At 39.1% G+C, this 16,968-nt stretch overlaps 1 protein-coding gene across 6 annotated transcripts in view; it reads left to right on the top strand.

The window, feature by feature from the left end:
• DNA2 (DNA replication helicase/nuclease 2) overlaps positions 1-16,968 on the top strand; it is a 55,002-nt gene that overhangs the window by 14,241 nt on the left and 23,793 nt on the right. For 4 of the 6 annotated variants that reach the window (XM_082714634.1, XM_082714633.1, XM_082714636.1 and 1 more), the window contains exons 5-9: positions 25-156; positions 8,872-9,091; positions 12,277-12,394; positions 13,539-13,704; positions 16,100-16,294. In XM_082714634.1, coding sequence (XP_082570760.1) covers positions 25-156; positions 8,872-9,091; positions 12,277-12,394; positions 13,539-13,704; positions 16,100-16,294 — 831 coding nt within the window. The remainder of the gene's footprint in view (positions 1-24; positions 157-8,871; positions 9,092-12,276; positions 12,395-13,538; positions 13,705-16,099; positions 16,295-16,968) is intronic. The other 2 variants (XM_082714635.1, XM_082714638.1) reach the window with 1 other exon arrangement.

Below are 16,968 nucleotides of genomic sequence, written 5' to 3'. Positions count from 1 at the left end.
CTTGTTTAATCTCTTATTTTGCAGGTATCGCTTAAATCTGAATCAAGAAGAGATAAAACAAGAAGTAGAGGAGTATCTTCCTTCATTTTCTAAATGGGCCAGAGATTTCATGCATAAATATAATTCAGCTGACTTACCCCAGATGCAGCTCTCTCTGTAAGAAACTCATTTTGTTTATATGGTGTTCATATGTTCAGATCAGGATTTTACTCTGTGTGTTGAAATACAATTTTTTAAAGGTCGAGTTAGTATAACTAGCTTTTTTGTTTGCTTATTTTATATGTTATGGTCCCGAGTGTCTTTCCAGGACAAAAAATAATCTAATGAATAGAAATTCTACTTTCATTATCATAAAATCTTCTGATTTTTATATCTCAGTTTGTTTTTTTAAGATTTTTTTTTTAAGTAATCTCTATACCCAACGTGGGACTTGAACTCCTAACCCAAAGATCAAGAGTTGCATTCACCTGAGCCAGCCAGGTGCCCCTGTCAGTATGTTTTTTAAATAAAATAACCAATTTATAGATCTCGGGATTGTAATTTGTATGTATTTCTATTACTATCCTATATGGTCTGTGTCACATGCTGATTGTCCTGTGGATTTGTGCTCTATGTTTAAATACTGTGTTGAAGCATTTAACTCATTTTGGCATTTGGCAGTTTATTGGGTTTTTTCCCTTAAAGAAGCGTTCATGTAAGTTTATAAGTCATACATTTTTTTTCCTCTTTCATTTTTACTCATTCAGCAAGTGTTTATCTAGTGCCTAATATGTGCCAGGTAATGTTCTAGGTGCTGGGATTATCATGGGTGTTGGGGGGAAGCAGCTGACTTCATGACGTTTCTATAGTACTGAACAAGTAAACAACAGACTGTGATAAATGCAGGGTAGAACAACATAAGAAAGAATGTGAAGTTGGTGGTAGTGGTGGTGGACATATTATTTCCAGTGAATGGTTGTGAAAGGCCTCTCCAATAAGATGACGTGGAGATGAAGCCTGAAGGAGATGAAGGAGGTAACTGAACAGCTCTTTTCAGGACGAGTGTTCCAGGCACAGCCCCTTGGGTGATGACATCTGCCAGTGTGGTGGGGGCAGAGCAAGGAGGGAAGGAACAGAAGTAGCCTTCCGGGGCCTCGTAAGCCATGTCAGGACTCTGGGTGCTGTTCTGATTAGATAAGAGGCCACTGGAGAGCTCGCTTGCACAGAGGGTTTTGATGTAATTTCCTGCCTCCCACCCCTCCCCCTTATCAACATTTTCTTTTTCTTTAAAGAGGCACAGCTTCCATTTATATAAATTTTCTTACCTTTTCTCAGTATTCTTACTATTTTATCGCAGGACACTTTGTGATCTGAAAAACTTGTTTAAGATTTGTGCATCAGAAACTTAGGAACCGTTAGTTCTTTGGACCAGTTTGTTGTTTCAAGTTCTCTGTGGTTCAGAGAGATCTACACTGAACCTGGATGTGAATCCCAGTTTTGCCGCAATTTAGCTCTGTAACTTAACCTCTCTGTGTGCATTAATCAGATTTACTTTATTTTTTTAAAAGATTTTATTTATCGGGGCACCTAGGTGGCTCAGTGGGTTGGGCCGCTGCCTTCGGCTTGGGTCATGATCTCGGGGTCCTGGGATCGAGCCCCGCATCGGGCTCTCTGCTCAGCAGGGAGCCTGCTTCCCTTTCTTTCTCTGCCTACCTCTCTGTCTACTTGTGATCTCTCTCTATCAAACAAATAGATAAAATCTTAAAAAAAAAAAAAAGATTTTATTTATTTATTTGAGAGAGAGAATAAGAGAATACAAGTGAGGAGTGGAGAAAGGGAGAAGCATGCTCCCCGCTGAGCAGGGAGCCTTATGTGGGACTCGATCCCAGCACCGTGAGATCATGACCTGAGCCGAAGGCAGACGCTTAACCTACTGAGCCACCCAGGTGCCCCCAGATTTACTTTATTTTTATGTTTTTTTATTTAAGTGACCTCTCCACCCAGCATGGAGCTTGAACTCATGACCCCGAGATCAAGAGTTGCTCTTGTTACTGAGTCAGCCAGGCGCCCCCATCAGATTTCCTTTTTTTTTTTTTTTTTTTTAATTTTTTTTAAAGATTTTATTTATTTATTTGAGAGAGAGGAAAGAGGTCAGAGGGAGAAGCAGACTCCCTGTCGAGCCGGGAGCCCGACAGATTTATTTTTAAAAGGATCATTCTGGCTACTCTTTTGAGACCGCGTTGTAGGATAAGGGCAGAGGTAGAGAGACTAAGTTGGAGGCTCTTAAAAGAACCCAAGTAAGGGATGTTGGTGGCTGAGACAGTGCAAGTGTGGAAGTGATGAGAATCAGTTGGACTTCAGTCAGACGTTAGAGGTAGAACGGATAGTTTTGGATTGGATGTGGAGTGTGAGGGAAGGAAAAGTCAGTAGTGATTCCAGGGCAGAAAATGTGATGAGAAGGATGTCAAGAGAGAATGGTAGAGGAGGATTTGGAGACAGGGAGTTAGGCAGCTGTAGTGAGGGGTTGTTCTATGAGGGGCACATAGAAATGAAATGGTAACCAGAGGCTTATGTGGAGGCTAAGAGAGCTTTGTTGTTTTGAAGATGGGAGCTATAATGTGCTCATGTGCTCATGGGGAGAATTCCACTGAGAGGGCAGAATTCATCATGAGAGATGGGAAAGGTCAGATATGTGTTGATCATGGCAGAAGGAATGAGAGTACACAAGTGGAAGGGTTGACCTATGGGACACTTATTTCTTGGTGTTAAAATCTCAAGTGGAGGGGTGCCTGGGTGGCTCAGTGGGTTTAAGCCTCTGCCTTCAGCTGAGGTCATGATCTCAGGGTCCTGGGATGGAGCCCCACATCGGGCTCTTTGCTCAGCGGGGAGCCTGCTTCCCAGTCTCTCTCTGCCTGCCTCTCTGGCTACTTGTGATCTCTATCTGTCAAATAAATAAAATCTTAAAAAAAAAAAATCTCAAGTGGACTACTTCATCAAAGATATTTGGAAATTTTACAACCTTTTACATAGTGCTAGAGTTCTCTGAGAATTTTGTAATCATTTTAGAAGGTTGTTAGCAATGTTTAAATGTCCTGTATCTGGATTTTATTTATTTTTATTTATTTAATTATTTTAAAAAGATTTTATTTATTTATTTGACAAAGATCACAAGTAGGCAGAGAGAGAGAGAGAGAGGAGGAAGCAGGCTCCCTGCTTAGCAGAGAGCCTGATGCGGGACTTGATCCCAGGATCCTGAGATCATGACCTGAGCTGAAGGCAGAGGCTTAACCCACTGAGCCACCCAGACGCCCCTTTTTAATTTTTTTAAAGATTTTATTTTTATTTATTTGACAGAGAGAGAGAGATCATAAGTAGGCAAAGAAGCAGGCAGAGAGAGGGGGAAGCAGGCTCCCCGTTGAGCAGAGAGCCTGATGTGGGGCTCGATCCCAGGACAGGTCAGATCATGACCTGAGCTGAAGGCAGAGGCTTAACCCACTGAGCCACCCAGGTGTCCCCTGTATCTGGATTTTAATTGTTTTTATTTAATTGTTTTTATTTCTTTTATTATTATTTACAATTCAGTGACTTTCAGTATATTTGTAGAGCTGTGTAACCATCACCACAGTTTGCCAGGATTTTGATATATATTTTAATAATGGTTATTTAAAAAAAAATGAGGCTTATCGTGCTGTTAGAATTGGGTTTATTTTTCATATTCCTTTTATTCTGAAGTGGTCTTAAATATACCAGTAGCTCCCTTCCTTAAAAAAATAAAAAAACTGTAATAAATGGGTTAAATTTATAAGCGCTTCATTCTTTGTTATTTCTTTGAAGCAAATTGCCTATGTCTAGAATAAGGGGTGGGTCTCTGCATTAGTCTTCACTGTGATAAATAGGGAAGTGTTTATTAAGTAGTCATTCTTCTCATAATTTGTTTCATTGTTTTGTAGTAATTCTGTTATTCTAGTTTCTTGATTTTCTATCATGATTAAAAACTTAATTTTTGTTTTCTATTGTTTTTATTATTTTTTATTTTTTTTAAAGATTTTATTTATTTATTTGGCAGAGAGAGATCACAAGTAGGCAGAGAGGCAGGCAGAGAGAGAGAGGGGAGAAAGCAAGCTCCCCGCTGAGCAGAGAGCCCGATGCGGGACTCGATCCCAGGACCCTGAGATCATGACCTGAGCCAAAGGCAGCGGCTTAACCCACTGAGCCACCCAGGCGCCCTCTATTGTTTTTAATTATTTCTTTATCCTTATTTACCCTTTCTCACTATACACCTCTCTTTTCCTTCCTTATTATTTATTTTGGAGTCATTTAAATTTGCTTGAGGATTAAAGTTGTGGTGGATATACCTTTTCTTTGTTGTTTCACATATTAGCTTTTATTTTACTCTTTAATTGTTTCAGCTTTTGTCTGCATGTTTTTTCTTTTGGTTAAAATGTATTCATTGTTTTTGCGGTGGTAAGCTGCCATTTTCTCACTGACCCATGGGCTTAGCTCTTTAGCAAACACTTATTCCATGCAGTATCTGCTCAGCAGTGTGCTAGGACCTGGTGTTCCAGGGAGACTAAACCCCTCTAAGAACTCTGTACTGGTGGTAGTTGAAAACATAGACCTGGAGGGTATTGCTTAGAGAGAACATGTAGGGCAACAAGAGGCATGGAAGAGTGTGCTATGTAAGGAAAGAAGTAGAGAGGAGTAGAATCCATCAGTGGAGGCTGGGGAGGCTTATGATGGACTCGTAAGGAATTAGGTAGCCTGGAACAAGCCTTCCTGATAGGAAGCCAGGGAAGGTGTGGGATTCAGATCCCTGAAAGGGATTTTTGAGGTCAACTCTTAGTTTCACATAAGGAAACTGAGATCCAGGTTTTATGTGAAAGAAGAGTGGTTTAGCTGAGTCTATAGTAATAATTCTTTTTTTTTTTTTTTAAAGATTTTATTTATTTATTTGACAGGCAGAGATCACAAGTGGGCAGAGAGGCAGGCAGAGAGAGAGGAGGAAGCAGGCTCCCTGCTGAGCAGAGAGTCCGATGTGGGGCTTGATCCCAGGACCCTGGGATCATGACCCGAGCCGAAGGCAGAGGCTTTAACCCACTGAGCCACCCAGGCGCCCCCTTATAGTAATAATTCTTGATTCCTAGCCCAGTGTCCTCCTCTCTGTATCTTGGTATAAGACTTTTTTTTGTTTCAGTTCCTATGGAACCTTCTATGTCTGTGAAGGAAGAGCTCCTTTATGTTTTAGCTTGTGTCATTTTTGCAGCAGTTTACAGCCACCTTAAAAAAAAATCTTGGGGTGCCCGGGTGGCCCAGTCGTTAAGCTTCTGCCTTCAGCTCAGGTCATGATCTCAGGGTTCTGGGATTGAGCCCCGCATCAGCCTCCCTGCTCAGTGGAAAGCCTGCTTCTCCCTCTCCCACTCCCCCTGCTTGTGTTCCCTCTGTCACTGTGTCTCTCTCTGTTAAATAAATAAATAAAATCTTTAAAAAAAATCTTTTTTAGACTTTAGCACAGAGAATAAGACTTTTTTTTTTAAAAGATTTTATTTATTTATTTGACAGAGAGAGTGAGCACAGGCAGATAGAGTGACAGGCAGAGGCAGAGGGAGAAGCAGGCCCCCCGCTGAGCAAGGAGCCCGATGTGGGACTTGATCCCAGGAGGCTGGGATCATGACCTGAGCCAAAGGCAGCTGCTCAACCAACTGAGCCACCCAGGCGTCCAGAGAATGAGACTTTTAAAGGTCATTTAAGGAAACAAGTTTTCTCACCCATTTGGTAGTAAGAGTAAATCTTCATTTTTACGGTATCATATTCTCCATCAGAGTTTTACAGCATTATTTGGTCAAAATCATAGTAGTTAAATTGAAATACTGTCATTTATTCCACAGACCTAGGTCTAAAATCACATTACTGGGGCGCCTGGGCAGCTCAGTGGGTTAAGCCTCTGCCTTCAGCTCAGGCCGTGATCTCAGGTCCTGGGATCAGGCCAGAGTCAGACTCTGTGCTCAGCAGGGAGCCTGTTTCTTCCTCTCTCTCCGCCTGCCTCTCTGCCTACTTGTGATCTCTCTGTCAAATAAATAAATAAAATTTAAAAAACCACAAAACACAAAATACATTACTTCCATTTTCTAGGGGAATGAATTTCAGTAGCAATTTAAAAGTTTCATTACCTATCTTCTATTAAGTATACATGTGATATTTTATAAATAATGAAGTTTGCTTTATTTTATTGGAGCATATTTAAATATATAACACAATTAGATAACATTTGGAGAAAGAAAACAGAACAATATTTAAGAAATTTTGGATAAGTTGTAGTTTCCTTGAATTCCTCTGTTGTCTTCCTCAGAGACTGCAGAAGTATACATATATTCCTGGAGACTATATATATATATATATATATATATATATATATATATATATATATATTTAAGATTTTATTTATTTATTTGACAGACAGAGATCACAAGTAGGCAGAGAAGCAGGCAGAGAGAGAGGAGGAAGCAGGCTCCCCGCTGAGCAGAGAGCCCGTTGCGGGGCTCGATCCCAGAACCCTGGAATCATGACCTGAGCCAAAGGCAGAGTCTTTAACCCACTGAGCCACCCAGGCGCCCCTGGAGACTGTTTTTAAACCAAAACAGTAAAAAAAAATTACTGAAATGTCATTTTTTTCTCTAGAAAATATTCTCATTTGTTAAGATGTAGTTGCTGATCTAAATAACATGAAATTAGCAAATCAAAGTCAACTAAATCATGTATTCTGATAGAATTCTTAAGCTTTTTAAATCTCAATTCTCTCTTTTTTTTTTAGATTTTTATTTATTTGACAGAGAGATCACAAGCAGGCAGAGAGGCAGACAGAGAGAGAGGGAGAAGCAGGCTCCCCGCTGAGCATAGAGCCCGATGTGGGGCTCGATCCCAGGACCCTGAGATCATGACCTGAGCCGAAGGCAGTGGCTTAACCCACTGAGCCACCAGGTGCCCCTTAAATCTCAATTCTTATTTCATTTAATTAACATTTATTTTTAAAGATTTTATTTATTTATTTGACAGAGAGAGGGCACAAGAAGGCAGAGCCGCAGGCAGATCCGACCCTAGGATCATGACCTGAGCTGAAGGCAGAGACTCAACTGACTGAGCTACCCAGGCACCCCAAATCTCGATTTTTATGATCTAAAATATATTTTATTACTAGAAAATTTATCCTTTTCGTGTAAGATTTCTTTATTTTTTTATTTTTTAAAGAATTTATTTATTTATTTGACAGAGAGAGATCACAAGTAGGCAGAAAGGCAGGCAGAGAGAGAGAGGAAGAAGCAGGCTCCATGCCAAGCAGAGAGCCCAATGAGGGACTCGATCCCAGTACCCTGACTGAGATCATGACCTGAGACAAAGGCAGAGGCTTAACCCACTGTGCCACCCAGGTGCCCTCGTGTAAGATTTCTATTAGATTAAGTATCTTATCTGGCTTTGAGTCTAGAATAGGTTTAATAAAAGTTGGTGCTATCTGACTTTTTTCTCCTGTTGAATAATTTACTGCTCTGAAAATGAGTAAATCTTAGATAAGAGCCTTAGGTAGGAAGCTTTCAAAGTTATTTTCACCTCCTAATTCCTTTGATGTTTATATATATATTTTTCTCCTTCCTGTGCTCTTGGTTATTTAAGTTAGGATAGTAGACTCAGAACTTCTTTTGTAATATAAAAAACAATGCTGAGGGGCGCCTGGGTGGCTCAGTGAGTTAAGCATCTGCCTTCGGCTCAAGTCATGATCTCAGGGTCTTGGGATCGAGTCCCCCATTGGGCTTTTTGCTTGGTGGGGAGCCTGCTTCCTCCTCTCTCTCTCTCTGCCTCCCTTTCTGCCTACTTTTGATCTCTCTCTGTCAAATAAATAAATAAAAATCTTAAAAAAAAAACAAAAAACAATGCTGAGTACTTAGTTTTAAATATTGGTAGTGATGGAAATGGATTCATTTAACATTTAAGTAAAGAAAACAATGAGGAATTGTAGGTGCACACGATGTCCTTTGAAGATTGTTATGGGGAGTGTAGGAGCAAAGTGTTTGATAATCAGGCTTCATAATGCATGGATGATGGGGAAAGACAGCTCATTCTTAAATAGTTTAATATGGTATCATTGAAGGAACACAGCCTTTGCTACCTTGGGTGCAACCACATGCAAGCCATTTTATATTAACCTGTGTAATAATTGTATATCAGAATATTCATATTGGTATTGTGGCTTCATTAGGTCCAAATAGTGATACTTGTAGTAATCTAGGCCTGAGGAGATAAAGGCCTGAGTTAGGAAGATTATAGTAGGAATGAACTCAAAAGTATAGATGGTAAGTATTAAGACTTAAATTATGTGAGTTAGAGGCATTGGACAGCGGTTCTCAATCTTGAGCATGCATCAGAATCACTTACAGAGTTTGTAAAACAAATTGCTGGGTTTTACCTGCAGACTTTCTGATGAGTAGGTCTGGAGTGGAGCCTGAGAATTTGCTTTTATTAGAAGTTCCTAGGTGAGGGCGCCTGGGTGGCTCAGTGGGTTATGCTGCTGCCTTCGGCTCAGGTCATGATCTCGGGGTCCTGGGATCGAGTCCTGCGTCGGGCTCTCTGCTCAGCCGGGAGCCTGCTTCCCTTCCTCTCTCTCTGCCTGCCTCTCTGCTTACTTGTGATCTCTCTCTGTCAAATAAATACATAACATCTTAAAAAAAAAAAAGTTCCTAGGTGATGTTGATGATGCTCGTCTAGGCACCACATTTTGTGAATCACTTCGGTAAAAGTGTATGGATGATCTCCCATCCCCCAATCCTCTGTCTGTCATAGAGTCAGTGCCAGAATGTGAGAAAAGTGAAGTGTTCTAAGGAAGTATTCTTGTGTTTCATTTTTTAGGCCGAGTGATGGTAATAACAATAATTCAACATGTAATATTGAAGTCATAAACTCATTGGATATTGAAGAAAGCATTTGGTCCCCTAGGTTTGGATTGAAAGGCAAAATAGATGTCACAGTTGGTGTGAAAATACATCGAGGATATAAAACGAAATATAAGATAATGCCACTGGAACTTAAAACTGGCAAAGAATTAAATTCTATTGAACATCGTAGTCAGGTAGGTTTAAGTCTTAGTAAGAAAATTGTCTGAATATTTAGTACACTGAAAAAGGTAGGTCTGCTTTATATATTTTGGTTCAATTTGGGTAATTTTTAGTTAAGTTTCATATAGTATTTTTCAATTTGGGATGTATCCAGAGTACTCAAATTGTTTGTAAATGTATACAAGGCTAGCCGAAAGTTTTCTCTAGTGAAGAAATACAACAGCTGAATTTATAAGACAGTGTTGCCAAGTTTATGTTGCCAAACTACTAGTCTAAACAGATATTCCTAAAGAATTCTTTGGTGATAAAATTTGCTGAAACCAAGTATATTTGGAAATTTAATGATGCATGGTAGCCTATTAAAGTTTCTGAGAAATCAAAGTAATACAGATTTGGTTTAGGTATGTTTAAACCTGTTGTTTTCTAAACTTAGTTTAACATGGGACTATTGTTTTCATGTAACATCTAACATACGATACTCTTAGAAAACATCAGTTTAGGGTGCCTGGGTGGTTCAGTCCTTAAGGACCTGCCTTTGGTTCAGGTCATGATCCCAGGGTCCTGGGATTGAGCCCCGCATCAGGCTCCCTGCTCAGAGGGTAGCCTGCTTCTCCCTCTCTCACTCTTCCTGCTTATGTTCCCTCTCTCGCTGGGTCTCTCTGTCAAATAAATAAATAAAATCTTAAAACACACACACACACACACACACACACACAAATCAGACTAAATCCATTCTTTTATTTGTCTTTTAATCTGATTTTAATGATTATTATCTAAAATGAAATATAGGGTCGCCTGGGTGGCTCAGTGGGTTTAAAGCCTCTGCCTTCTGCTCAGGTCATGATCCCAGCCAGGGTCCTGGGATCAAGCCCCACATTGGGCTCTCTGCTCACCAGGGAGCCTGCTTCCTCCTCGCTCTCTGCCTGCCTCTCTGCCTACTTGTGATCTTTGTCAAATAAATAAATAAAATCTTTTAAAAAATAAATAAATTTAAAAAAATGAAATATAGAACCATGTCTTATTACCATTATGTTAAATTCAAGTTCTTATTAATCTTTTCTTCTCTTTGGTAAACATAACGATCTTTTGTTGTCCTTCAAAATTATCTGAAATTTATATTATTTATAGTGACATAAAGTAATTAACATAAATCTTTCTTTCCTCCTACCTAGGTATGTTAATTATAATGACTGGTCTTGGTGTTTTGGAATTTCATGATTTATGTATTATTTATTTGGGAGAGTGAGACAACATGAGCTGGGGCACTGGGGGAGGGGTGCATCAGGACACTGAGATCATGACCTGAGCTGAAGGCAGATGCTTAACAGCTGAGCCACCCATGCCTCCCAAGTTTCCAACTCTTGATCTCAGCTCAGGTCTTGATCTCATGGATGAGAGTTCTGGTTCCACACTGGGCTTCAGGCTGGGTGTGGAACCTACTAAAAAATAAACAAACACATAAATCATTCAACATTTTAATCTTGTCCTGGAAAGCATACTAGCTTCTTTGCAGGTTGTGTATGACTAAATGACTTGCTATTGTTGCTAAGGTGGTTTCATGAATTGTAAACCAACTGTTTCTTACTTGTCTTAGATGGTTTCTTTGGAGAGTACCACATAAATTTAAAGCAGCTAATAATGATTCATGCTGTGCAAAAAAACAGTGAGCTTTGTAGAGTTAGTCTCATTTAGTTGTTCTAGTAACTATGATGTAAATAATATGCATTTTAGTGTTTAATTCACTTATTTTATTTATTTATTTATTTATTTTAAACAGGGAAATTTATTTATTTATTTATTTATTTATTTTAAACAGTTCATTTATTTTAAACAGGGAAAGTAGTGTCTAAAGACTGTTAATTTCAGAATGTAAAATATAATTTGGCTAATTTCCCTCTCTAATTTATTGGAAACCTTAATATTTACTGTCTAAGAAAAATTCCATGTTTTTTTTTTTTTTTTTAAGATTTTATTTATTTATTTGACAGAGAGATGATAAGTAGCCAGGGAGGCAGAGAGTGAGAGAGGAGGAAGCAGGCTCCACGCTGAGCAGAGAGCTTGACGACGCAGGGCTCCATCCCAGGACCCTGGGATCATGACCTGAGCCACCCAGGTGCCCCAATTCTATGTATTTTTAAAAAAATATTTCATTTACTTATTTGAGAGAGAGAGAATGTCAGAAAGAACACAAGCAGGGAAGGGGCAGAGAGAGAGGGATTAGCAGACTCCCCACTGAGGAGGGAGTCTAACGTGGGGCTCAATACTAGGACCCTGGGATTAAGACCTGGGCCAAAGGCAGGCCCTTAACTGACTGAGCCACCCAAGCATCCCTCTATGTATTTCTTTATTGTGTAAAACTGAAAGCACAGACAAGTGTTTGTGTTGTAGAAGTTCAATATTTGACATTGAATTATTGTGTTATCTTTATTAATTTGCCTAATGTTATTTTCAAAATGGAAATAGTTTAATGGACCTTTTGATTTTTTAATTCATTTTTAAAGATTTATTTATTCATTTTGGCGCCTGGGTGGCTCAGTGGGTTAAAGCCTCTGCCTTCGGCTCAGGTCATGATCTCAGGGTCCTGGGATCGAGCCCCATATCGGGCTCTCTGCTTAGTGGGAAGCCTGCTTCCTCCTCTCTCTCTGCCTGCCTCTCTGCCTACTTGTGATCTGTCAAATAAATAAATAAAATCTTAAAAAAAAACAAGAATATGTGTGTACATGTGTGCATGCAATGGAGGTTGCAGAGGGAGAGAGTCTTTTTTTTTTTTTTTTAAGATTTTATTTATTTATTTGATGAAGAGAGACACAGCAAGAGAGGGAACACACGCAGGGGAAGTGGGAGAGGGAGATGCAGGCTTCCCACTGAGCAGGGAGCCCGATGCCAGACTCGATCCCAGGACCCCAGAATTATGACCTGAGCTGAAGGCAGTCACTTAACAACTGAGCCACCCAGCCACCTCAGGAGAGAATCTTTCAAGCAGACTATCTACTGAGCAAGGAGCTGTTTGTGAGGCTGGATCCCACGACCCACGAGATCATGACCTGAGTTGAAACCCATAGTTTGTTGCTCAACTGACTGAGGCACCCAGGTGCCCTGACCTTTTGATTTTAACGTTACAGTATGTGTTGATTGCTAAACACGCATGGACATATGAAAGGTAAACTTTTATTTGACAAAATGTACAATGTTTTCACAGCTTGTTCTGTACACACTGCTGAGCCAAGAGAGGAGAGCTGATCCAGAGGCCGGCCTGCTCCTTTACCTCAAGACTGGCCACATGTACCCTGTGCCTGCCAACCATCTTGATAAAAGAGGTTGAGTTGTTCTCTCTCCAGTTACTTCTCTGGCTGTTGTTTGTTTCTTTTTTTCCTTTAACCTTTGGTCATCTGTATATATACCTGAAAAATCATTCACTGTACTTGCTAGGCCTAATACAGGTTATAATATATAGTTGTGGTTTTATTTATTTATTTGCTTGCTTCCTTATTTATTTATTTTTAGTTGTAGTATTTTTTAAAAAGGAATTTTAACAATATACTGTATATTTGAAAACAACTTTAATCTTTTTTTAAAGGTTTTATTTTTATTATAAAAATTTTTATTATACAAAATTTATTTAAACTTCCTGTGTTATTGAGACACTCTGGATAGTTGTATTTATCCTTACCATTTAGCTAAAAAATCAACTTCACAATATTTACTAGTTATGAGATATATATATGACTGTTTAAAAGAACTTATGAAATGACCCAAAGGGGCACATGCACCCCGATGTTTATAGCAGTAATTCCACAATAGCCAAACTACGAAGAGCAGGTGTCCATCAACACATGAATGGATAAAGAAGATGTGATCTGTATATACAATGGAATACTCTGCAGCCATCAAAAAATTTGCATCAACCTGGATGGAACTAGAGGGTATTATGCTAAGTGAAATAAGTCAATTAGAAAGATAATTATCATATGATCTCATTCATATGCACAATTTAAGAAACAAGGCAGAGGATCATAGGAGAAGAGAGGAAAACATGAAACAAGATGAAACCAGAGAGGGACACAAACCATAAAGAGACTTTTAACCTTAGGAAACAAACAGGGTTGCTGGAGTGATGTGGGGGAGGGATAGGGTGACTGGGTTATGGACACTGGGGAGGGTATGTGTTGTGGTTAGCGCTGTTAATTGTGTCAGACTGAGGAATCACATTTCTGTACCCCTGAAACAAATAATACATTATATGTTAATAATAAAAAAAAGAACTTATGATGTGAACAAAATTTAAGCAAATATATATCAAAATTTTTTTTAAATATACACCAAAATGTTAACAGTTATTCTAGTGTAATGGGAAATAAGAATGTTCATTTTATGTTTTTAACTCTGAAAGGTAATTTTACAAGAGAAAGATATATAAATAAACTTAATTCTTAAACACACACCTACCTTTTTGTTCCATAGAATTATTAAGGCTAAGAAACCAGATGGCATTCTCTTTGTTTCACCGTATTAGTAAATCTGCTATTGAAAAGGAGAAGACAAAGCTTGCTCCTTTACCACAAATAATTGAGAACCAGCAAACTTGCAAATATTGTTCACAGATTGGCAACTGTGCTCTTTATAGCAGGTAAAAACCTTTTCTTCCCAAAGTATTAATTCCAGTTAAGTATTTACTTAGCTCAACATGATTTAACTTTGTTGTCTGATCTGTAACTGATGATTTCATTTTAGTGATTTTTCTTCATGGGTAGTATTTCTACAATGAAGGGAATAGAAACAAACAAACCACAGTTCATATTTTGTAACCAGCCTATTTCCTTGGGGAATAATAGAATGCTTTTTAAACTTCTTTCAAAAGTGGTTATTTTAATCTTGCTGCAGATAGTTTCTGGGGAAATGAAATACTTTTAGGACTTAATGGAATCTGGTTAAGAAGGGGTAATCTTCTGTTAAGAAAGGGGGATCTGGCAGGTTCATTTAGGGGAGCATGTGTTTTGATCTCAGGGTTTTCAGTTTGAACCCCATGTAGAGTGTAGAGATAACTTAAAAAAACTTAAATTTTTTTTTCTTTAATTTGTCAGAGAGAGGAGCACAAGCTGGGGGAGCAGCAGGCAGAAGGAATAGCAGACCTCCCTGCTGAGCAGGGAGCCTGATGCAGGACTGATCCCAGGACACTTGGATCATGACCTGGGCTGAAGACAGATGCTTAACTGACTGAGCCACCCAGGTCCCCCAGGAAATTTTGATGTTGTACGACTTTTTTTTAATGTTTTTAAAGATTTTATTTATTTGAGAAAGAGAGTGAGAGCATGAGAGGAGGGAGGGTTAGAAGAAGAAGCAGACTTCCCGCTAAATAGGGAGCCAAATATGGGGCTCAATTAGGGCCCCTGGGATCATGACCTCAGCTGAAGACAGGTGCTTAATGACTGAGCCACCCAGGCACCCCAGGAATTTTAAATATTATACAGGTTTTTTCCCCATTATTTTACTTATTTATTTGACACAGGGTGGGGAGAACATGAGCTGGGGTAGTGGCAGAAGGGAGAAGGAGAAACAGACTCCTTGCTGAGCAGGGAGCCCAACACTGGTCTCGATCCAGGAACCCTATAATCATGACCTGAACTAAAGACAGATGCTTAACTGACTGAGCCGCCCAGGTGTTCCAAGACTTTTTTTTTTTTAAGTGATCTCTACACCCAACATGGGATCCTAACTTACAATCCCAAGATCAAGAGTTGAATGCTCTACTGACTGAGCCAGCCAGGTGCCTATATGTCTATTTTTCTACCTATGGGAAGTTTATTAGCTGTCTTAAGACCAGTCATTTGTATTTATACCTTCATCAGCCAGTGAAAGTTTTGAAAGACACAAAAAAGTAGTTAGATGTAAATATAGAGTAGGAAACAAGTTCAAATCAAGACCAAAATTTACAATTCAGCCTAAAAATTCCCATAAAGGACTTTTCAAAGTATTATATCAAATAAATGATTTCTTAATGCAGAGGAAAATGAGCTTTGGGAAGTTTGGGCCTATAGCACAAGCACGTTTTTTTTGAAAGTCTTATTCTCTATGTTTTGTATGCTATCTTATAATTGTTTTTATATAAAAATTCAGAAGTTAATATTAAGCACAATTGATACTCCATATAATTCTCCATTTTTTAAGACTTTTTTTAAAAAAAGATTTTATTTATGTATTTGACAGACAGAGATCACAAGTAGGCAGAGAGGCAGGCAAAGAGAGAGAGGGAAGCAGGCTCCACGCTGAGCAGAGAGCCCGATGCGAGACTCGATCCCAGGACCCTGGGATCATGACCTGAGACGAAGGTAAAGGCTTTAACCCACTGAGCCACCCAGGTGCCCCTCTCCATTTTTTAAAAAAAATATTTATCTGGGGGTACCTTCCTCCTCTCTCTCTCTGCCTGCCTTTCTGCTTACTTCTGTCAAATAAATAAAAATCTTTATAAAAAAATATTTATCTGTTGGACAGAGAGAGAGAGAGACAGTGAGAGAGGGAACACAAGCAGGGGGAGTGAGAGGGAGAAGCAGACCTCCCGCTGAGCAGGGAGCCCGATGTAGGGCTCAGTCCCAGGACCCTGGGATCCTGACCTGAGCTGAAGGCAGATGCCTAGTGACAGCCACCCAGGCGCCCCAGTTCTCCATGTTTTTTGTGTTGACTTTCTAATGTTATAGAGCTGGATGTACAGAAATTGTGATTTTGAGAAGTGCAGTTGTACAAAAAGCCGAGTACTGATACTATTATAGTAATGAAAATTAGAGTATACCAAACTTAAGTAGGTATTAGGTTGTAGTCCTTAAGGGCAAAGTAATACTATACTGGGTTTCTTAAGCATTTTGCTTTGTAAAAAGCCATTTGGCTTATAAAATGTTGAAAAGACTTTTTAAAGAAAATTAGGACCTGTGGTTATAGGTTACAGTGATCATCATATATGTTGCTTATTTTAGAAATATCCTCATTTTTATAGCCAGCCAGTAAAATGTTTTTTGTACATCTCTCTTTAGAGCAGTGGAACAACAGATGGATGACAGTTCAGTCCCAATTGGCATGCTGCCCAAAATAGAAGAAGAAACCCAACATCTAAAGCTTACACACTTAGAGTATTTCAGCCTTTGGTGTCTAATGTTAACCCTGGAGTCACAGTCAAAGGATAATAAAAAGAATCACCAACATATTTGGTTAATGCCTGCTTCAGAATTGTAAGTGGTCTATCTAATACAGTAAAACTTCAGTAATTTGGATTACCTAATGGGATGGTATTCGGAATTCATGAAAAATACAGGATACATGATATCATGTTAGGGCTGTGCAATTTCATATATTCATGCCAACTGTAGATGGTTGTCAAGGAATTGTTTCGAAGTAGAGCACTATTCTTATTTTCAGTAGGTTAAATATGTCTTGAGAAATCTTTTTTTTTTTTTAAGATTTTATTTATTTATTTGATAGAGACACAGCGAGAGAGGCAACACAAGCAGAAGGGGTGGGAGAGGGAGAAGCAGTTCCCCACTGAGCAGGGAACCCGATGCAGGGCTCGATTCCAGGACCCTGAGATCATGACCTGAGCCGAAGGCAGAGGCTTAACCCACTGAGCCACCCAGGTGCCCAGATTCAAATTTTCTAAAGGTGGTCCATCTTTTATTTTGTGAGATCTATTTTTTATTATAAAATTTTTTTAAAATTTTTTTATTTTTTAGTTTCAGGGGTAGAGTTTAGTGAGTCATTGTCTACAACACCCAGTTACAGTGCCTTCCTTAATGCTCATCACCCAGTTATCCCATCACTCTACCCCCTCCCCTCTAGCAGCCTTCAGTTTGTTTCCTAAAGAAATCTTTTTTTACAAGTTGTTTATAAGGAAGTAATTCTGTATATC

Source organism: Mustela nivalis, assembly GCF_964662115.1.
Source record: "Mustela nivalis genome assembly, chromosome: 2".
In the NCBI taxonomy this organism is placed as follows: Eukaryota; Metazoa; Chordata; class Mammalia; order Carnivora; family Mustelidae; genus Mustela; species Mustela nivalis.
This window is presented reverse-complemented; position numbering and strand designations above follow the sequence as displayed.